Source organism: Barbus barbus, assembly GCF_936440315.1.
Source record: "Barbus barbus genome assembly, chromosome: 42".
Classification (NCBI taxonomy): domain Eukaryota; kingdom Metazoa; phylum Chordata; class Actinopteri; order Cypriniformes; family Cyprinidae; genus Barbus; species Barbus barbus.
In genome coordinates, this window is record NC_136720.1 from 23,472,623 (window position 1) to 23,495,676 (window position 23,054).

The 23,054-nt window shown below is 38.4% G+C and overlaps 1 protein-coding gene across 1 annotated transcript in view; it reads left to right on the plus strand.

Moving 5' to 3' along the window:
- LOC306861890 (anoctamin-1-like) overlaps nucleotides 1-20,066 on the plus strand; it is a gene marked incomplete at its 5' end in the record, with an annotated part of 37,168 nt that extends 17,102 nt beyond the window's left edge. Inside the window, 11 exons of the mRNA XM_079404374.1 lie at nucleotides 3,955-4,029; nucleotides 4,615-4,816; nucleotides 8,028-8,139; nucleotides 8,362-8,419; nucleotides 8,944-9,044; nucleotides 12,357-12,502; nucleotides 14,205-14,357; nucleotides 14,463-14,515; nucleotides 15,495-15,676; nucleotides 17,716-17,821; nucleotides 18,693-20,066. Coding sequence (XP_079260500.1) covers nucleotides 3,955-4,029; nucleotides 4,615-4,816; nucleotides 8,028-8,139; nucleotides 8,362-8,419; nucleotides 8,944-9,044; nucleotides 12,357-12,502; nucleotides 14,205-14,357; nucleotides 14,463-14,515; nucleotides 15,495-15,676; nucleotides 17,716-17,821; nucleotides 18,693-19,052 — 1,548 coding nt within the window. The 3' untranslated portion in view covers nucleotides 19,053-20,066. The remainder of the gene's footprint in view (nucleotides 1-3,954; nucleotides 4,030-4,614; nucleotides 4,817-8,027; nucleotides 8,140-8,361; nucleotides 8,420-8,943; nucleotides 9,045-12,356; nucleotides 12,503-14,204; nucleotides 14,358-14,462; nucleotides 14,516-15,494; nucleotides 15,677-17,715; nucleotides 17,822-18,692) is intronic.
- Between the last annotated feature and the right edge of the window lie 2,988 nt (nucleotides 20,067-23,054).

Here is a 23,054-nt window from a genome sequence, read left to right on the forward strand (position 1 = left end):
AAGAACCATCTTTTCTCAGTGTGAAGAACATTTTAACAATCTAAAGAATCTTTTGTGCAGTGGAAAGGTTTTATTGCTGTTAAAGAACTATAAAGTCTTTTGAGTAACATTTCTGCAAGAAACCCCTAGACAGCCAAAATAAAAGACAAAGAGGGTTGCAGAGCATCTTGAGTTAAGCTCAAGGAAGCGATTTTCTCCATCCAACAGCTGTTGTATGCAGGGGCATCTGTGGAAACCCACATCTGGGTAGCGCTCAGCCTACTTCACTGAGCTGTTAAACTAATCCAGTGATCTATATCCACTATATAACAGACAGACACTGGCTGCTGTCCTCGGGCCAGTATCATGCATGCATATGACCACACGTGAACCATCTAATGTGTCAATCAAACCTTAAATGTAAAATCTCCTCAGTTTCTTGATTGTATCAGTCAGTTTCAAAGGTTAAACATAAATAAATATATAAATAATCTTTATGCATTTGGCAGATAGTTTTATCCAGATTGCATTCAAGGTACACATTTAATAAGTTCATGCATTCCTTTTTTATATACTGAAGTATGTTTTTAACCAAATAGTTTGACTTTGGATATCTGTATCCTTTGTATCTCAGTTTATCTGACACATTAAATCTGCAAATTAAAAATAAAAAAAGTGTTAATTATTTATTAACAATGCCACCTGTCCTCTTCCTCCCTCTCCCTTTCTGTTTTTACAGTGGTATGATGTGGCTGATTACATAAATTATTAATTCCATTCCTCTGCATTCTTTTGTCAGGCATCTTTTGTTATTGTTATTTATTGATAAGCTCGCACGGAATCTGCGCCTGCAGAAATCCACAGAAAGATCCACAGATTTCAGTGGAATTCGAATGGCCCACATTTACAAAACGCTACAAATCCTTTTGCCCTAATACATTTTACCATGTTTACATCCATTACACAGATTTTCCTTCACAAATAAGCATAAAAGCTAAAAAAAAAAAGTCTCAAATTGGCCTTCTTATTACATACTTGTGGCACCTCACAGCATATTTGTGGCATTAGCTTCAAATATGCATCTCTGCTTGTCATTGTGCCAGCGAGGTTTCGCAAGAACTTGGCCTCTTCTGATATTAATGCATTTTAAGAGGATATCACAGCCTGTCACTGAATAGCACCATGCATCTGAATGAAGAGTCAGTTACTGGAAAAACCACAGACCTGCTGCAATTCCTCTCATTACTGGGTGAAGGGTTTGTGAGCCGAGCCTGTGGATTATGATTAACGGCACAATTGCGTGACCCACATTCGTTATTCTGGAGACCCTAAAGCTGTGGCATCTCGAAAGCTGTGCCATTCATCAACAAATATGAGATGGGCTCTGTTTCAAACCCTAAATAGACAGAAACATAGGCATGCTCCAAATGCAAAATCTGTTCCCAGTAGACAGCAAAATTGCATTTTGTCTAAATTATAATCATGCAGCATTGCATCGTGCACAGATTATGTAATAACAGAACGCATTGCAACAAAGCTGAGGGAGATGTTCTGTTCATTACTAAAAAGCATCAATAATCATTCCATCTAATTAAAACCAAACTATTTCAGCCAGTGTTTATGTGTGCTTTGTATTTGTGTGCATTTTGGAGTATAAGTAGCTTAGCAGCATTATAACCACAGATTGTTCTGGAGAAAGAACGTTAAAACATCAAATAAATCACTTTTGGTTTCCTTTCAGTAAGCCTTATAATAGCTACTGCTAGTAAACAGTAAGAACTATGTGTGCATTTGTTACTTAGAAAAACTGGCTCTAATTTCTTGTTAAACACTCTTTCGATTGTAATGATGCTTTTGTAATGACATTTTTCTATGACTTAAAAGGAACATAAGCTGCTGTTTAACATTCCTGTGGCCTGCTAATTCATTTCACGCCGATTTCTACAGAACTAAATCTGAATCCATTTTTCTGCTGTATGTCATCTAACACGTATTCCTCAGAGGGACATACCTCTTGATCTGCTCTCCAAAGCTTGACAATGAAGGAAGACTGAATCCAAGGGGAACAGACCACCCTCAAGCCACTACTGCCTGTGCAGCCAAGTTTAGCGCACGCTGTTGTTGTTGTTGTTTCTGGCTTGATTAGGTTTGATCTACGTGGAAATGAGGCATATTCAGGTTGCTTTGGTCATTAAAATAGGTTCTCCCTGTTGGCCGGATGTTTTAAGATATGATCTATCACCTGAATGTACAGAATGTAGAGAAGTTACTCTACAGGAAGGCCAAGTGTTAATGGCCTTAATGTTGTCATGTTTTTACAAGTGGGCAGCCAAATTATTTCCCCAATAGGCTAGTTCTGAGTCACTATTGAGGATAAAAAAAGCAAATAAAGAGGCACTGCAGAAACCGAATTGCATACAGAAAATTGAAAATCTCAAACAATTTGAATATCGTGAAAAAGTTAAAACTTTTAAAAAAAGTGAAACTTTCATATATTTTAGATTCATTACATGTAAAGTAAAACATTTCAAAGTTTTTTTGTTTTAATTTTGATGATTAGAGCTCACAACTCATGAAAGTCAAAAATATTAGAATATTTCCTAAGATCAATCAAAAAAAGGATTTGCAAAATAGAAAAGCTCAAGTTATGTAAAGGTATGTTTAAAAGTATGTTAATTTATGCACTCAGTACTTGATCGGGGCTCCTTTAGCACAAACTCCAGCATCAGTGAGGTGTGGCATGGAAGCGATCAGCCTGTGGCTCTTCTGAGGCACTATTGAGTCTTCGGCTCGTCTGGATTGTTGGATCAACTGTTTCTCATCTTTCTCTTGAAAATATCCCATAGATTTCATATGGGGTTCAGGTCAGGCATGTTGGCTGGCCAATCAAGCACAGTAATATCATGGTCAGCAAACCACTTGGAAGTGGTTTTGGCACTGTGGGTAGGTGCTAAAGTCCTGCTGGAAAAGGAAATCAGCTTCTCCATAAAGCTTGTTAGAAGATGGAAGCATAAAGTGCTCTAAAAATCTCCTGGTACGGCTGCATTGACTCTGGACTTGATAAAACACAATGGACCAACACCAGCAGACGTCACGGCACCCCAAATCATCACTGACTTTGGAAACTTCACACTGGACTTCAAGCAACATGGATTCTGTGCCTCTCCAGTCCTCCTCCAGACTCCAGACCTTGATTTCCAAATGAAATGCAAAATTTACTTTCATCTGAAAAGAGGACTTTGGACCACTGAGCAACAGTCCAGTTCTTTTTCTCCACAGCCCAGGTAAGATGCTTCTGACATTGTCTCTGGTTCAGAAGTGGCTTGGTAGCCCTTTTGCTGAAGATGTCTGAGCGTGGAGACTCTTGATGCACTGACTCCAGCTTCAGTCCACTCCTTGTGAAGCTCCCCCAAGTGTTTGAATCGGCTTTGCTTGACAGTATTCTGAAGCTTGCGGTCATCCCTGTTGCTTGTGCACCTTTTCCTATCCAATTTCTTCCTTCCAGTCAACTTTGCACTAAATATGCTTTGATACAGCACTCTGTGAACAGCTACCCCTTTCAGTAATGACCTTCTGTGACTTGCCCTCTTTGTGGAGGATGTCAATGATTGTCTTTTGGACCATTGCCAAGTCAGCTGTCTTCCCCATTATTGTGGTTTCAAAAAACAAGAGATACCCCGAAGTTTATACTGTAGGGATGGTCATTTATTGAAACTCAATTGTAAATATTCTAATATTTTGAGATACTGGATTTGTGACTTTCATGAGCTGTAAACTCTAATTATCAAAATTAAAACAAAAAATGTTTGAAGTGTTTTACTTTACGTGTAATGAATCTAGAATATATGAAATTTTCACTTTTTGAAAAAAATTACAAGAAAAAAATAAACTTTTTCACGATATTCTAATTTTTTGAGATGTACCTGTACATGCATACTTCCATTAGTCATTTTAAATGTCTTTCTCCCTTCACAGACTGGACACGAGAAGCTAACATGGAGGGACAGACTGCCTGGATATTTAATCAACATTTCCTCTATTCTGTTCATGGTAAGCCTTATTCTTCCTGTCTGGTGCAATGTTTTTGTGATTGTCCATATTTCATTTGCTGAAATGACTTTCTCACTTATAGTATGGTTTGGTAGCTCCACAGTACAGCAGAGCAGTCAGATTTGTAATATCACTGGGGCTGCTTCAAAAATTATTGGTTGTGATCTTCCCACTATTGATGAGATCTATGTCTCACGTTTGCAGAAAAAAGGTTTAACAATCCTGAAAGACCCCTTACATCGAGCCAGACACCTCTTTGCGCCTCTTTCTTTAGGCAGACGCCTTCAAGCAATTAAAACTAAGTCTACATGTTTTCTGAACAGCACTTATTGTAGGATTGTTCATGCTCTCAATTCCTCTGGTATCTATGCATCTGCATTTCACTCCTTATAATTGATTGGATATATATATATATAGTTGGATTTATGTATGTGTATGTATGTGTTTAATGTATGTTATCATTGTTGATGATCGCACCAAGCAAATTCCAAACAACTAGCAATTATATATTTATTGCCAACTTACTGTTTGGCAATAAATATATAAATTTATTTTTTACTTCTCCGTCTTCTTTTCTCCATGTAGTTTGGAGTGACTTTCTCTGCCGTCTTCAGTGTCATCATCTACCGCATCACCATCTCCACTCTCATGGCGATGAGCCCGGATCCAGAGGTCAAGTCTAACGTACGGGTGACCGTCACGGCCACCGCCGTCATCATCAACCTGGTGGTCATCCTCATCCTGGACGAGATATACGGCATGGTGGCTGCCTGGCTGACAGAACTAGGTGAGATTTTAACACTGCCTTGTTGCTAAATTACCACTTTGGTCAACTTCCCTTCTTTCGGATGTCCTTTTTCCCCTCTTTGCCCATCCACATGACATGAATTTTTGATTGAGCCACTCCAGGAACGCTGGAGAAAACGTGGCTTGTCAGTTAGCCATCATCGAGATTTCCTTTACATTTTAATAAATGAGAGTCTATGTGGATATGTAGGGAAGGAAGGAAGCATGCAGGCCTGATAGCACTCCGGCGCCACGCCGGATTTCCGGCGTACAGACGTGTCTGCGAAAAAATAAAATAAAAATGTTTGCGTGATCTGGCAATTCCCAAGATCTGAGAGGCGCTTTCACTAAACCACACCAGTAAGCCTACTTCAGCCAATCGGTAATAAGGTAGGGGCTGGTCTTGGGTTTTGGCCATTCAGATTGATTCAGCAGTCACTCCACGTGCGATTTTGTTTTGTGTTTCCCCATACACTACGACAGTGTTTCCCACACTGGCAGCGTGAAACGTAGCCAAAGTCATGGAGTGCAACTTTATGAAGCCAGGGGAAGACACCAAACTTGTCGATAAAGACATAAAGAATAAATGGCGCTGGTCTTGGATAGAGGAGGTGGATAGAGACGAAAAGCCCTTTGGAAGCTGGTGTCAAAAACTCCGGCAACCAGGAGCATGTTTCTGCACTTTGTGTGCAATGAAAATATTATATGGAACTAGCGGGAAAAAAGTGCTGCCACGGCACGAGTTAGACCCTAGTCATCAAGCAGCTGTCCGAGCAATTCAACACACCTCACGTTTGCCGGGGGCAACAGCCACAGCAGATATCCGACCCTCAATGACCGATCGCGTGGCTGATTTCAAAATTCGCTTGTGCTCCTTCATTGCCGAGTTTGATCTGTCGTTTACAATCGCTCATCCACTCGTCACTTTGTGTCAGAAATTAGCGGAGGATAAACTCGCCCTTACGCATCTGTCTGTCTCGAGACAGCATGCGGGCTATCTTATTACACACGGCATCTCGCTAGAATTTAAAAGAAATCTGTCCGACAAGCTTAAGAATAACATGTTTTCACTTAACCGATGAGGCCACGGACAAAAGCATGGATAAGATTCTAAATGTACTGGTCTGATTTTATGACGAGGATGCAGGCAGTGTGAAAACACAGCACCTTGCCAGCAAAAAGGTTAATGTTGCAAATGAAAAGGGGAGGTTCTGCTAACCCAAGAACCTGTTCAAAAAGGAAAGGAAGGGAAAAATGTTTTTTGTAGTAAACTGTATTTGCTTATTTTTATTTATTTTCTCACTGTTTTTCAGTTCTTGAAGCACTTTAAATTATTGCCAATTATTGTTCTCTTAATAGCAAATGGTTTTGAATAAACAAATTGAGTGTTGTATTACATACGGTTTTGTTGCACTGTAACTGTTTCAAAAACATATTTAAAATAAATGGTGCATATTTAGCAGAAAAATGAATATCTCCTTGTTCATGCCCTTAAGTCAATGGTTAGGCTACTAATCAGTAAGTAGTTTACTTTGGAGTATTATAATTGCCACCCACTGACCTTTCTTGGTATGGCTGTAGTATCTGTAGTCTCAGTATGCTATACAAGCAATAAGTATGCAGGTAAAAGTGACTAGTTAAAAGCAGGGACGGATTAATGAACAGGCCTACCAGGCCCAGGGTCCCAGGAGCGCTGGTGCTCTACACAAAGATGCTACTGTAATATAGGCTTGTATTGGGTTTGTTCATCTCATGTCTGAATGAGGTCCATTTATATCCACAAAAGTCACCAGAATCTATCATTTAAGGGACTATTTATCAAAATGTTCTCCCAGGGGAGCACACCCCTGGATCCCGCTTGCCAATTATGTTGATCAGGGCATATATCTTGGCTTAGGGGCCCGCTTACCTCCCAGGGAAAAAAGTTCAGGCTCAGGATTTTTTTCTACTATCACCCCTGAGCATGTGTTATCATCTCGTGAATAAGACATAGATTTTCCCATACTTCTTTGATTTTTCTCTCTTAAAGTCTGACCACATGCAGTCTGGCTCACCCTAATGCTTTAACCTACTTCCAAACTCACCAGTTCATGCTTTTTCATGCCTGGATGAGCGCCGGGGCATATCCCCAGTCACTGTAGCCACCTGATCCGGTCCGTATCCAGCCCAGATGGTCACTGCAGTCACCAGATCCAGTCCGTATCCAGATCAGATGGTGGATCAGCACCCAGAGACGACCTCTACAGCCCTGAACGTCAGCGGAGACCAGAACACCGAGATGAGCCCCAGAGACAGATCCCCAGTGAGGACCCCGTCACTGAGACAGCCATCGGGAAAGACCACTGGAACCAGTTGAGCCCTTACAATCTGACTTTACTGCAGTTGGAATTGAACTGCTGGTTCGTTTGGCCAGAGGAGAACTGGCCCCCCGACTGAGCCTGGTTTCTCCCAAGGTTTTTTTCTCCATTCGGTCACCGATGGAGTTTTGGTTCCTTGCCGCTGTCGCCTCTGGCTTGCTTAGTTGGGGACACTTAATTTCCAGCGATATCGTCGACTTGATTGCAAAGACACTATTTAAACTGAACTGAGCTGGATGATGACATCACTGAATTCAATAATGAAATGCCTTTAACTGAATTTTTTTTTTTTTTTTATCTTTTAATTTTACATTATTGACACACTATTTTCCTTTTTTGATATTGTGCAGTTGCTTTGACACAATTTACATGGTTAAAAGCGCTATATAAATAAAGGTGACTTGACTTGACTTTTTATACACACACACACACACACACACACACACACACACACACATATATATATATATATATATATATATATATATATATACATATATACACACACACATACCAGTCTTACTGGAATTTGGGCTCTCTTTTAAGAGTGCCCTGTTAATGAATGCTTTGAAATATGGTGAATGTATTGCCAAAATTGCTTTCTGTAATCTGTCGTGGCAGATTAAGATTTAGGGAACAGCACAAAACGTATAATCCCGACCCCAAATGTAACCATATGGTCTTCTGAAAATCAACCTGTTGAACAGAAGTTGCTAAACAGAAACATGTTGGGAGAATTTTCCAAGCCACCCGTGTTTATAATACTTGTCAGAACAACAAGCTTTTGAAATGCTATGCAGTTTATCCATAACATATCTGTTTAAATCCAAAATAATTTCATTCATGTGTCTGCAGAGATCCCTAAAACGGAGACCAACTTTGAGGAGCGTCTCATTCTGAAGGCTTTCCTCCTGAAGTTCATGAATGCCTATGCACCCATCTTCTATGTGGCCTTCTTCAAAGGGAGGTGTGTGCTTAAATTAGACCACAAAACACCGTAGTTAACTGCAGAAGAACGAGAAAAGCACACAAACCCACACATATTTAGCCTCTAGCACAGTAAACGTGAAGACTGAATGCAGCACAAACATCTGGCTTCAAATAAGATAGGCATGTGACCCTTGGCACTTCCTTTCTTGGTTCGAGACAAATCCCATGACCCTTACTAGTGTTTTTTTTTTTTTTACAGGTTTGCTGGCTGTCCCGGTGACTACGTATATGTCTTCAATGATTACCGTATGGAAGAGGTGAGTACAGTTTTGCTTTTCTACTTCACGGTAAAGCACAACACTGTGTTCTTGTCGGTAAAAGAGTTTTGAACGTTTGAAAAAGAAGAAAGGAAGACTGACAAAAATATTATTTTACAGTTGTACTAATCAGTGTTATTTTAGTGTTATTGAGGATACTATTACAATTTTTATTTATATTTTGAATCAGTTTTTAACCATTTTTACTTTAATTTTAGTTAATGTTTTATAATTATTTTGTGTTTTTGTAATTTTTAGTATTTTGCTTGCTGAAATAAAAAAAGTTGTTTATTTTATTTCAGTAAATGTCTAAATTTCTTAAATACTTTAATAACTTAATACATTATAAATACAGTAAAACATTACAATAGTAATATTTCAAATTTTGTTTTTTATTTAATAATAATAAGGACCATAAAAACAATATAATCACATTTTAAATCACAAAAAATGACCCCTCCCCCAAATCCTGCAACCCTATTCAACGTGACATTGTCAAAACATCTTGTACGCTTTCTTCCCAGTGTGCTCCTGGAGGCTGTCTGATTGAACTCTGTATCCAGCTCAGTATCATCATGTTGGGGAAGCAGCTTATTCAGAATAACATCTTTGAGATCGGCATTCCGTAAGTTCCCGCTCCTCTCCGTGGATCTTATAAAACACTCTGTCACTAAACACAATAGCTTTTCTATCTGGAAACCTTAGAAAGATCATTCCTTCAGATAAACAGGAAACACTGTTCCTGTTAAAGTTGGACGAGGAAATCCCAGGATAGTGAGGTGGACTTTGCTGTCACTGTCTGCTCCAATGCCTTTCTGCCTTATTTTGCTGTTTTTTCCTTTCTTCAATTCCATTTACTCCCTCTTTGCACACAGGCAAACTTTCTGGCATGCCTCTCCTTGTACTCTAATATGCTGGATTCCTGTCTCTTTTCACATGTTTGCACAAGCGGTGCGTCATGTCAGTAATGAACAGGTTTAAATGCAAATCAGTGTGACTGATGTTGATGGAATATATGGAGAGAAGTTTGTACTTGCAGCACATATAAACAAATTATCACAGGTGTCATTTGTGCTGCAGAGTGACTAGTGTGTATGCATTAATGCACGAGCATACGATTGCAAATATCTGGGGCGCGATTTCCCCTGGGTGCAGAAATGAACCTTTGAGTCTGAGTGGACTTTCCATTTTGTGGAAATCCCTATTTAACCTACTTCTCCTCGTCCTTCACAAGAACACCAGTTAATTTTTTCTTCACATCCATTTTCGTGCGGATCTCTTTGATGAATGATACACTGAGTTGGTTGTGAGTTATCTGATAAACATGAACGCTTTCATTTATGATTCCCTGTATGAGTGCTTTATCTCCACATCTTTGTCACACGTTTTGGTCGATTTAAACTCGCACAACTGGCCAGAATCACTCAAGGAACTCAAAAGGAATGCCTTTTGTTCCCTGCTGCTCATCTTACTCCTAGATGCGACCCTAAAACATCTATTTACGAGCTACAACAGTAACTCGCTTCAGTTGAATGACAGCTACTCCAAATTCACTAGTCTTTTATGACAGCTCAGATTTTTTTGCTCTTACTCTAGTTGAAAACCATGTGTGAGCATGTAAAAACACTCCAAGTCTTTGGCATTTTCCGCAATGTTGTCATTGCAAATGACCTTTCGATCTCCCAGTTTTACCTCAGAGTTCAAAAGTAGTTAATTTAATCAAAAAAGCAATGAGAGGAGAACAAAGTCAAACCCATTCTCCTGTTAAGTTCTATAAATACTCACCTTAATATATATATTTTTTCGGGGCGGAAGGCACAAAAGTGGACTTTGGTGCCAACGTAACATGATGGAGGTCAGAATGACTCAATATTCCCCTCACGCAGAGACCTGACCTACTTAACCGATCTAATCTCCCCACAGACCAATGCCATACTACGATATTACACTAATGTGCATGCAAAAAACAGAGTTATGTTCAAAAGCCCGTCATTTTAAAGGGACAGTTCACCCAAAATTGAAAATTCTGTCATTTCTGGCTCTCAGGTTGTTGATAGAAAATCTGTAAGAGTTTCTTTCTTCTTTTGAGCACATGAGAAGATATTTTGAAGAAGGTTTGTAACCAAACATTTGACGATAGCTATTGACTTCCATATTATGAAAAAATACTATGGAATTCAATGGCTACCGTCAACTATTTGGTTACAAACATTCTTCTAAGTATCTTCATATCTAAAGAACGAAACTCAAGGGTGAATAAATGACAGAATGAAAATTTTTGGCAGAACTATCCCTTTAAAGTCTGTTTTAATTGTAGTTGACCAGTTGTTGTTCACCAGTAGGGGTTTGCATGTGACACATTCTCAAATGCAAATGCATTTCAACAGCTGGTAAACGAGAGCTTTATCACAGATGGAGGAAAGCACTTATGATACAAAGTTGTGCATTAAAAAGTAATGTGCTGGAAAAGGCTGTAGTTTTGGAGACTAAATAATGCAGCAGATGCATTTGGTGGGTTTTATTGGGAGCGTTAATAGACGGGTGGACCACATGGACCACATTTCGTCCACTATTTGGCTAGTCCAACGTGAGCTGTCATGCTCTCGCACTTGCTTTTCTGATGAGGACTCTACAAGCACAAATCCTTGAATCTAGAGTGAAGTCTATGCACATTCCTTCTGTCTTGGAATAAAACCTCAGGTTAAATTGGATCAAAAGTACGTTGTCGTCGTGATTGCATGGCAGTAATTAACACGATTGCTGGTATGCTTTTATGGTGATTCATATCCTGCTACATTGAGTTTTTGAATTTTACAACATGGGTCATTAGTTCTAATTTCCTATTTTTCAAAGCGACCTTTTCTTTGTGTCTTTGAAATCCCAGACTGCTTAATGGAAGTTTATAAGAGGATTGTCTTTAAACGTGAACGTGCTCCAACACTTTGGGAGTTATTTATGGTCACCTGAAGGTCCTGTGATCTTCACTTGCTTTTTTAGGTATTGGTGGCTCCTACACATTTAGGACCTCTAGTCAAGCTGTCTGTGTGTTTTAGCATTGAATTGAGAGATTTAATAAGCTCTGTATTGCTTGACTAATCAACAGATTTGCTGCAGAGTTTTTTTTATTTTTTTTTTTAATATTCTGTTTGATTTTATTCTTTCAATGTAACCTGACTGGAACAGACAGTGTATGTGCGGTTTGAAGAAAAATCCAAAACAAAGCGAACAGCTGTGCACAATAATGAGATTTCCAGAGAGTTCTTCCGAGTCTTTGGTGTATGTGTATATAAGACGCACCGGTCTGTCTCCTGTATGCCCCTTCGTGAGGTTATACCAATAAAACATGGAACGTCTGGCCAGGATTCATGCCACTGAAAGTCCATTCACATGCTAGATCGCTAAACTGAATCACACAATGGAATTTAAATTAAGTTAAAGCTCAGAAACCAAAAGCAAGTTTAATATGATGTTAGAAGAACAATTTCCTGAAGAAAATGTGTGTTGTTTGTGCAAAAATCACAGCAATAATGCTAGAATGTGTATTTATAAAATGTAAAATAATTAAAATGCAATTTATATATTAGTTTACATGAATTTACTATTTTATATATATATAAAAATTAATATATACATAAAATTATAAATTCATATACAGTACATGTATAAATCACACACACATGTAATTAAAATTTATGTTTGTGTCTGTATGTGTGCAGTTGTTTGCATTTGAAAAACCACCAACTCTGTGTACAGTATAAGCAATAGTAATAGTTATGTTAATATAAACAAAGCACACGATATGTCTGCATAAAATTTATATGCAGTTCTTAGAAACAAACCTAGCATTTGACTTCAGCTGCAAGGTCAAGTTTATAGCAACGGTTTGTGTGTTTACGTTCTGTCTCGCACTCATTCTCCCTCTCATTTCCCACTTTAGAAAGCTGAAGAAGCTGTGCCGCACACTCAAGGACAAAGAGCGGGCACCCAAGGAGATTGTGGAGCAGCCGGGTCGCCACCAGCAGTGGCACCTGGACTACGACCTGGAGCCTTTTGACGGACTCACACCTGAATACATGGAGATGAGTGAGTGGCACTCCACCCTGTGTAAAAGTGAAAGTAGAGCGTCCTCAGGATGAAACGTTGTGAGAAAACACCTGGTTAATCTAACTCATCCCCTTCGGCGGGAACCGCAGGATTTGTTGTCATAGGAATGCATAGGTTTCTAGATGTCACACGCTCCAGTGTTTTACGAAAGACACTCTGTTATTAGAGTTTGTGATGGTTTTAAAGGTCAGAATTATGAATGAATGTGAATTAGGCCAATAGCCCAAGCATTTGGTTTACAGCTGTGTTTAGAATCGGGAAAGGGCCTACATGTGGCTTACGGTGATACACAACTAACTGAGTGTTTATGTAAGTTGACATGAAGGCGTCTGCAAAAGATCTGAAAGCCTAGTGGATAAACAGCAAAGTTAAACATCTGAACACCAATGCAAACTTGCATTACTATTATTAATCCTGCATTTATACAACCCAATTATGCTGAGAGCTATGACGCCGACTGATGTTTCCTGACACGTTTGCAAGCCAATAAAGTTTCTTTCAACTTAACTCGAAAAACAGCTTTTCTCGAAATAGCTCTGTTGTAAATACTGTAGATTTTTTTTGGTTTTGCTATAAAAAATGTATGCAATTAATTCTGCAATTATATGATCTGTAGAGATTATTATGCTTCCCTATTGTGATTGTTGATTGAGTGGTTTGATGTGGGACGGTTTAGTCCCTGAAGTGCAGGCGCATTGCATAACTGTCTATCAGAGACCTGTGCGTGATAAAACTTGCGCCTTAGTCTTTTCTCGAAAATGTATGGATGGTTTAATCCACTGCCAAGTAAAACAGATTTTTTATTTTTTCAAGTTCTTTATACAAGAAACGCTTATGAGACTCTTCAAATCAAAGAAACGATTGGGAGAAACCGAAGATGAGCTCAAGACCTTCAGTAATAACACTGGAGGGAGATCACCACCTACATACTGTGAAAGATATTCTCAGTGAGAGCGGGGGAATGAGACCCACTCGTATGGATGTTTTTGCAGGATACCCTCCAGCCTGATCTCTCTCGAAGCCATTGTTTGCATGTTGCACAGAAAAAAGCCATGTGTCAGTCAAGCCAAAGAAGGAAATGCAGTTTCCCACAAGACTTATGTTCCATGTGTTTTTGATTGACAAATAATCAGCTTTGTGCTTGACACCCGTGCTGATAATGTCAAGTTACTGTAGAAAGACACAGTCTGTTCCTAGAAAATCACCACATAAATTAAGTAGTGTTTTTTTTTTTTTTTTTTTACTTTCTATTCATCAAAGAATCTTGACAAAAAAGTATCTTGGTCTCCACAAAAATAACATGGATAATAATAGTAATTATTTCTTGAGCAGCAAATCAGCATATTAGGCTGATTTCAGCTTTGCATCGCAGGAATAAATTACATTTTTGAATATATTCAAATAGAACACAGTTATTTTAAATTGTAATAATGTCACAATTTTATAGTTTTTACTGTGTTTCTGATCAAATAAATGCAGCCTTGGTGAGCATAAGAGACTTCAAAAACATTAAGAAATATTACCGATCCCCAAAACTGGTGAATGGTTGCATAAAATCAATATTTAATCCTTAGTGTCTGGTAATAAACAGCAGTCTGACAGTTCTATCAGTCAAACTTCAATTTGTAATCCAAATGTCTCAACATGTAAACTCCATGTTTGTTTGTTTGTCATTCTGCAGTCATTCAGTTTGGTTTCGTGTCGCTCTTTGTGGCCTCATTCCCACTGGCTCCGCTATTCGCCCTCTTAAACAATGTCATCGAGATCCGCCTCGATGCCAAGAAGTTTGTCACGGAGCTTCGCAGGCCAGATGCTGTTAGGGCCAAAGATATCGGTGAAGACCTTTCATTTATATTTACACCACAACAATTCTCTTGCATTCTTAATCATACCCGGATCTGCTATTTTAACCTCTGCTTTAAATTGTTTCCTCACACAGGTATCTGGTACAACATCTTGAGTGGATTGGGAAAGTTCTCAGTCATCATCAATGTGAGTTTCTGTTCTGCTGTATAACTCTGCTGCTTACCACATGCTAGTCATATACTGTAAGTCCTCTTTATGGAAAGTTTATCATATAGAGGGATTCAAAAAGACCCCAGGGTGCATCATTGGTATTGTTTTCATAAGACTTAGATGACCAAGATACATGCTTGAATTCACATTATTCACGGACGAAATTAATTTATGTGAATGTCAATTTCTGTTCTAGATTTGTACAGATGTTCTTTCACCTGTACGGTTCGTTTCATCCATGTCTCTCCTACTCGAAATCCCCGGCAGATTTATTTTAATAGATGCGATGTTCCCAATATGAGAGGAATATTCTAGTAAGCCTTATGGTAAAGATCCTTCAGCTTCTCTCTGAACTTTCATTAAGAAAGCCACATTTACTCAGAAGCCAGACATCTGATTCACTCCAGCTGTGTTGTTCTTTTGGAAATCAAGTATTTGTTTAATGTTACAGCTATAAATTGCCTCTCCAATCCAATTAAATGCCACACATTACCGCTCAGCCTGAGAATTACCTTGAGTTTTATGCGTTTCTTAGTGGTCTGGACCAGTGTTATTTTAGTATCATTATAGTTTTTATTAATATTTGGAATTGATTTTTATATTTTCAGTTTTCATTTAAATTTTAGTTAAAGTTGTAGTAGTTTTTTCAATTTGATTTTTTTTTTGTAAATACGTCTGTCTAGTTTTTATTAATTTTATTTCAGTTTTAGTTATTCTAGAACATCAAGTTAAACTAAATTAAAATGAGAACTGTTGCGAAATAGGTTTTCAAATTTTATTTCAGTCAAAGTTTATTTTATTTTAGGTAACAATTAATTTTTTATGGTTTTAGTTGGGGTTAACTAATAACCCTAATCTGGATTTTGTTACGGTTTATGAAAGTTTTGCACTGCTTCTTGCTTTTTACATATTAATTGCATATTTTGATCTCTTACCTGGTATTGTATCATTTTAGGCCTTTGTCATCTCCTTCACATCAGATTTCATCCCTCGCTTGGTCTACCAGTACATGTACAGCGAGACGGGGACCATGCATGGCTTCATCAACCACACGCTCTCTTACTTTAACGTCAGCAACTTTAAACCAGGAACTGTGTCTTCCATCTCCAGTCTTGGCAAAGACATTACATTCTGCAGGTTGGAAAAAATGCACTATATTACTAATAATTATTAAGTCAAACAATTTATTGAAGGTCCATCTCCTGTGGTAAAATCACTGGGACGCACAACTGCCAATTCCTTTGATAAAACATGCAACCACGGACATTTAGTTCAAAACGGAATAGTAGTTTAAGCAAACTGATTGTTCTCATCAAAATGATTCTTAGTAGAACAGCACACAGGCCTAAACAGCCGTAGGATCCCTCATTTGCAGCTCTTAAATCGTATTTGAAATAAACATGTGTCGAAGCATGTGTATTCTTCATCAGATTTTTCCACACCTGCATGTGGAAAACTCAGATAGGAGGGCAAAACAAATGGTACAGTACGTACAAATACAGTCATAAACAATCAACCAGCCTATCCAGTTCAGCGTACTTAATTCAGCGGTAAATTACAAAGAACTGTACCACATAGGAAGGGTAGCTCGTCAGTTCTTTCGTAATTAGCTGAGAGCACAAATTAGCCAAAATATATAACAAACAGACACTCACATTTGGTTCTTTGGAAATCTTTTGCACTCTTCACAGATTCGTTATGGGCCTGGTAGTGAATAGACTTCTGTAGAATCTGACTGTCGTTCAGAAAAAACTCACACCTTTTGCATGTTTTAGATGCTTCACATTAAGTTTATATAACGTAAAGCATTTTACAAAATCGTAAACAGTTCCACAGAATTCTGTAGATTTTCCTTCAAAATCAGAGCAGAAAATGTGGAAGAGCATGCACCGGTCCTGTGTGGGCCTAAGTAGTTTTATAAACTGTCTTAATGTGAAAAATAGTTTTCTAATGAAGCGGTGCTGTTTGCTTGTGATGATAGTGATAGTAATTGTGTTCATCAGTTCTCTGGAAAGAATTATTTCCAGATCAGGATAGCAAACAGTGTTAAACCCTCACACTGAAGTGTAGGAAAGAGAGAGGGAGAAAAACCTCTAGATGGGACTCCATCACCCTGAAGTGTGAGATCTCACCACTGCTTTGATTATCTCGGGCAGCCTTCACAACACAGATCAGAAGCATGTCAGAAAAGTGCTTTTATCAAAACCGGTCTGCTTTTTATTCTCCAAGCACTTGAGGACGAGATTACGCTTGTTTTTTGCAACTCGGACCAAAGTGAAGTGGCAATCTGATGTCTGGGATCCTTTGACCCCCTGTCTGTTTGTTAAGAGGGCAGATAGATGAAGAGGGAGCAAGAGAGCAAGCTTGTCAGTGTTCTAAAATTGGGTTGAGGAACAAATCAAACCCATGTTTTTACTGCGCCATATTTGTCCTTTCTGGACTTGTATAACCAAACAAGGATTTCACCCCAGGGACCATGTCTTCAGATGAAGATATCTGACTGTCTGAGGAAATCAAAACCAGCCTAACACATTCCACGTAGATTACTGTATATGGTCATGAAATCAACGTCCTTAGTGGATTATTAAAGACTCAAGAGTTTACTTTTCATAATTCAAGGAAATCAAAACTTTTGGGAACAGCCTGCTCTAATGAATTAGGCCTGAAGATATAATCAAAATATGCTCGGTTTTCAATCATCCTCCTACTACAACTACTAGGGTCATTCTATAATTTAGGGTACATTTCATGTCCATTGATGATAATTCTATTTTGTTCTAACAGTTGAAATATTTGATCCATTAAGAGACATACTATTATCAGACACGGAAAATGAAATGTACCCTAAATTATAGAATGACTCGCTAATAAGTCTAAATATTTATTTTAATTATTTTTGGTGATCAAAAAGTAACAGCTGTCTGTGCATTCTGAACAGGAAGAAATCTACTTATACAAAGTAGTTGTAAAGTAAAACAACAAATATGCAATTCCTTCTTTTGCACTTAAAATGTCCTGTTGTATTGTTTTGCCCTTTGTAGCCTTGCTAGAAGCATGTGTTGAGCATGTGTTTTAAATTTTCTGTTTATTTTTATTGGCAACCAGCAAACTGATCCTTGCTGGAGATGAATTAGCCTTAAATGACTCGGGATGCCTATTCTTTTTGTTCATTTTAGGTACAAGGATTACAGAGAACCACCATGGTCGACTGAGCCTTACCAGTTCTCCAAACAGTACTGGTCGGTTCTAGCGGCTCGGTTAGGTTTCGTCATATTGTTCCAGGTACAAGCTCCTTTTTTACCATTCCCTCCCATCTAAAAGCCTAAAATAAAAGTTTTACTCCTAATGAACAACATAAAGTGACTATGAATGGAGGAACATAAATGTTCAGCAAATGCCAAACAAAAGCCACACAGTAGCTACCTCAGCAACATGAGAGCTTCAACCACATATAAATGATGCAATGTTTGCACATTTGGATTAACAGTCTAAATGCTGGTCAGAATAATTGCTGTAACTCAGTAGAAATGTCCTGCTGTCAGCAGCTGTGGGAGGAAACTAATTCTATTGAAATGCAATTAAACACAAAACCAAACAGTTAAAGTTATAGTTCACTCAAAAATGAAATGTCATTCCAAGTGTTGTTCAAAAATAAACATTTTTTGGTGATCATAGCTGTGAAGCTCTTAAAAGGACAAGAAAAGTGTGGTTTTACAGCATTGATAAATAATAAGAAATGTTAAATCAGCATGTTAGCATGATTTCTGATGGCTCATGTAACACTGAAGACATCACAGAAATGTATTCAAATATGAAACAATTACTTTAAATTATAATAACATTTTATAATTGAACTCTTTTTTTGGTCAAATAAATTCAGACTTGGTGAGTGAAGAGATTGAAAAATCTTTTCCGACCCCGTACTTTTGAACGGTGTGTTATATATAAAATATATATTCTTCTATATGAGCCTCATTATCAGGAAGTGTATGTACTGTATATATGTCATTGGCAGAGGTCCAATACCTGAAATGCTACCTGGTGTGTAAAAGATCTTTTCATCATAGCCACTGATGTGTATGATTTCCTGCGCCCCACCCATTAACATACGTGTGTAAATATGAATGTGCTTATGCATCTCCCACTTCTCCAGAACCTGGTGATAACCATGAGCATGCTGGTGGCCTGGGTGATCCCGGACGTGCCCAAAAACATCAGCGAGCAGCTGAAGAAGGAGAAGACTCTTCTGGTGGACGTCTTCCTGTATGAAGAAAAGGAGAAGTTGCAGTTGATCCAGAGCTTGTTCTCCAGAGATCTGACACAAGAACAGCAGGAGGAGCTGAAGGTGTCAGATCAGACCTCGCTGCCTCTTCAGCAAACCCAGACCGGACCGCTCCCTCCCACCTCGTCCCCGGCTCCTCGCACCCGACCCCGAGCAGCAAGCTTCAGCCAGTTCACCCGCCAGATGTCCATGTCTCCCCGAAGCGACATCACCCAACACACGGCCGTGTGAGGGAAGTCGGGTGAGAGAAGATGAGTCCACTGGTGGAGAGTGTTTCACAGTGCCTGAGCGCTGGAGTTTGAGGCTCTGAGTTTCGGGAATCAGGTGCCCTCGGTTCTATGTTCCTGTTTTTTTGTACCGGAGAATGAGGGGTCACTCCTTTTGGTCACTGAACTGTAGTCTGAATGTCTGTCTTACAGGCTCCGTGTCTGATTTTTAAACCCTCAGATGTTCCTACCGTTTTCAGGCACATCTGACACACAAACTTGAGCTTCAGTAGGACCACTTGCAGATGCAATCATTCCACATGCACTAGCGTTCACAAGAACACGAGTGGGATCCTCTCAAACGCACGTTTTTCTCCACGGTCAGCACAGGTTTGTCGGCACACACTCGTAAAGAGCAGCACATATTTGGTGACGTTGCGCAATCTGTACGTGCTGTCCAAACGCAAACCGCTTTGCACATTGTCCACAAGATGTAGCATATAATGGCAAATAATCTTTCATTTTCTCAGGTAACAGCGTCACTGTAGGCTGTATTCGTTCTCATTAATATGACCGTTCTTGGGTTAATAAAGACTATGATGCGTGTTAGTAAATTAAAATGCAAAGAACACAATTTCAATGTGGTACTGCGACGTATTCTGTGAAACGTGTGGCGTTTTGTCTTTTTAACGATACAGCCCATTATGTAACACATTAAGGCAATATGTAATTAAACTCATGTTTGTCAATCCATATATTTATGCTATGTCTCCATCTGATAAAACACAGGGCTGTAGATTTGGACCGCACAGCATTTGCTGTATTTATGATTGTGGAGCAGCTGGTCTTTTTGTGCCATGTCAACTATAATCCTCCCATGAATTTGCCGTCACCGGTGTGGGAAGGTTGAGTGGGGGTTACTGTTATCCAGGGAGGAATCATGGATGGATGTTGTGTGCCAACATCTGGCCATCAAGTCATCATTCACTATGACTCATAGGACTTAATACTCATGCAAGAAGAATAAATATTTAATCCCAATTATGCACAAGTGGATTTTCTTTCTTGCCCTGGAGGCATTGTGCTACAAGTCCCGTGGGGTCAATTCACTTGTGTTTTTCGACTACTATAGCAGCTGCACAGGTTGTTTGTTGGACTGTAATTCCCTGATGATTGCCACACATGCTTAACAAAGATAGCTTTACCCAGTAGATGCTGCTCCTCTATTTGCTTTTTCTGTTTTACTAGGGCAGGATTTTGATCTTTGTGTGTTTTCACCCTAGAGCCACATTTGATTTATCCCTGGGGTCTGGACTTCACAATTCAAGAGGATTATAATCTTGGCAGATATCATGATGTCTGTCCTATGCGCTTTATAGTTTCATTACACAACCATTCTGAACGAGGGTAAAAATACGCAAATATTTGTATTGCCCACAGATTAAAAATCATAAGATGTGGGCAAAAGTTAAGCAGCTCAACTCTAAAGGACTGCCGCCATGCAACTTGACAGATCATCTTGAATGTCCACCTCATATGACGGGTATATGTAAAGTTGAGAAGTGTTTTGTCAGCCCCTTCGGTCTCAACAGAGGTGATATAAGTTGCTTTGTACTGTAGATGCAGAAAGGGGCACTTTATATTGCACTGGCTGATATATCAGATTTGACTTCTGACACTTGTGGATGCAGCACAAGACAAAGGCCAAAAACAATTTTTTATTTGCTGTTAAATTACTTTATTCCACGGGTGTCCAATTATCAACTTTTATTAGGTTACTAATACAACTGAAGTCTTCATGAGTGAGTGTATTTCACTTCAACATTTTAAGTTATTTATTTTTAAATTTAATAATACTTACAGTATATACTGTTATGCCTTTTATAATTAGAAAAAATGGATTAATGCATTTGTAAGAACTGTAAGAACAATAACAAAACTTTTTTTTCTGATATAATTATGGATATTTGAAAAAATCAAAGGTATTTGTTGCAAAATCAATACTTAGTTTAGAATAAGGACCCGTTAGTTAACTACATTAGTTAACACAAAATAATTACATTAGTTTTAAAGCATCTTAGTTCATGTTCATTTTAATATTTACTAATACTGTATATTATTAAAATCAAAAGTTGTGTGCGTTAATATTACTTAATAGACTTGAGCTAACATAAACTAACAATGAATAATTAATATAAATGTTAAATAAATACAGTATCAAATTGCCCATTGTTAGCGAATGTTAGATGGTACATTAACTAATGGGACTTTAGGGTTAGGGTTAAGCTAACCCTAACCCTAACATACATACTTTATGCCCAAAATTGAACAAACAACAGAGGCACACTACCAAAAGGCAAACTGGCAAAAAAAAGAAAAGGCAAAATAAGGCTTTCAACCAACATCCACTGGCACTGCACTCTGTACAAATAGCTAACAATCTTTAAATCTGCATTCAAAGTTGATGCAATACTCATGGCTTCATCTTGTGTAAGGTTTAAGAAGGGGTTTCAAGCATCCTCAGAAAACACCATAGTCCTCTTGCACAATCACAATCCAACCTACTGCATGATGCGGGCCGGAAGTGTCTAATTTGTACATAATCTTCCCCAAAGCTTTTCTTCATTACACACTGCACAATATAATCACAGGGACAGATTTACCTGGATTTGTTCAGTGTGTCTTAAAGATTGGTAAGCAAGTGTTCTTCATCTTGGTTATGCAGAACATCTGTCTGCACGAAGTAGTATAAACCAGTATCAGTTACAGATTGACTGCAATTTATTCTCGTTCAAGCTGAAGACCCACAATGCTGTGCTGGTGCATGCTGGGAGTTTGATGTCAGAGATTCTGGTTTGTGAAATAAACATCTGCACGTGGAGATGAGCAAAGGACATGGAATGAGATCCGTGACACAAACCTGAATCTCTCTCTCAAGAGTCAATGCATTGTTAATGTCAGAAGGATTTTTGATAAGTGTCACTAAACTATCAGAGGACAGGAATTTCACGCTTCCCAGATGCATGTTTCCTGGATAATTATTTTTTGCATGCAATTTTTGCATTTCAAGACTTTATATTTAGATCCTTTATACAGTGGTTTAACATAACACAGTGTCTAAAAGCAGAAAAGAGGCACCGGGGGTTGCATTCAGGTTTGCTTCTCTTAAATGGCCTAAAGCACTGGCTTTTATCTGGAGTTGTTACACACCAGGCTTTCACATGGTTTCAGGTGTTAGCTACACTTGAAGATCACACCATTGTCCTTTCCACGGAAGCTCTGCCAATGGCGCATTCCATAGTCAACTCAACTAAACCTTCAGATGACCCGATTTGTGACTGATAGCCATTCATTTCCTGTCCTCCTCTTCTCGGTTGTAGGCTGTGTTCAGAATAGAATACTAGCTTACTACTAGGCTACTATTTTATGAAAATACATATTACTTTATGAAATAAGTAAAAAAAAATTCACAGTATGCAACTATAAACATTTCAAACATTGGAACATTGTTGTCATATCTTGAAATATAATATATATATATATTACAGTATGAGTTATTATTATATATTATAATATATATATATATATAATTATATATATGCACACATACATATGCATAATTCGCTTACTGGAGAGGGTAACTTTGCATACAAAATATAAATAAAATATTCAAATTTTGAACAAGCAATCTCATTGGCTGTAGAATCAGCAGGAGAGGCCAATCAGCTTGTGCCATCTAGTGAATGATGTGAATGCATGCAAAGGACCTATCAGTCTCTCTCTCTCTCTCTCTCTCTCTCTCTCTCTCTCTCTCTCTCTCTATATATATATATATATTAGGGCTGTCAATCGATTAAATTTTTTGATCGTGATTAATCACATGATGGTCACGAGATAACTCGTGATTAATCGCAACTTAATCGCACATTTTTATTTGTTTTAAATGCACTCTAAAATAAATACTTTTCAAGTTTTTAATACTCTTATTAACATGGGCATGGACAAATATGGATGCTTTATGCAAATG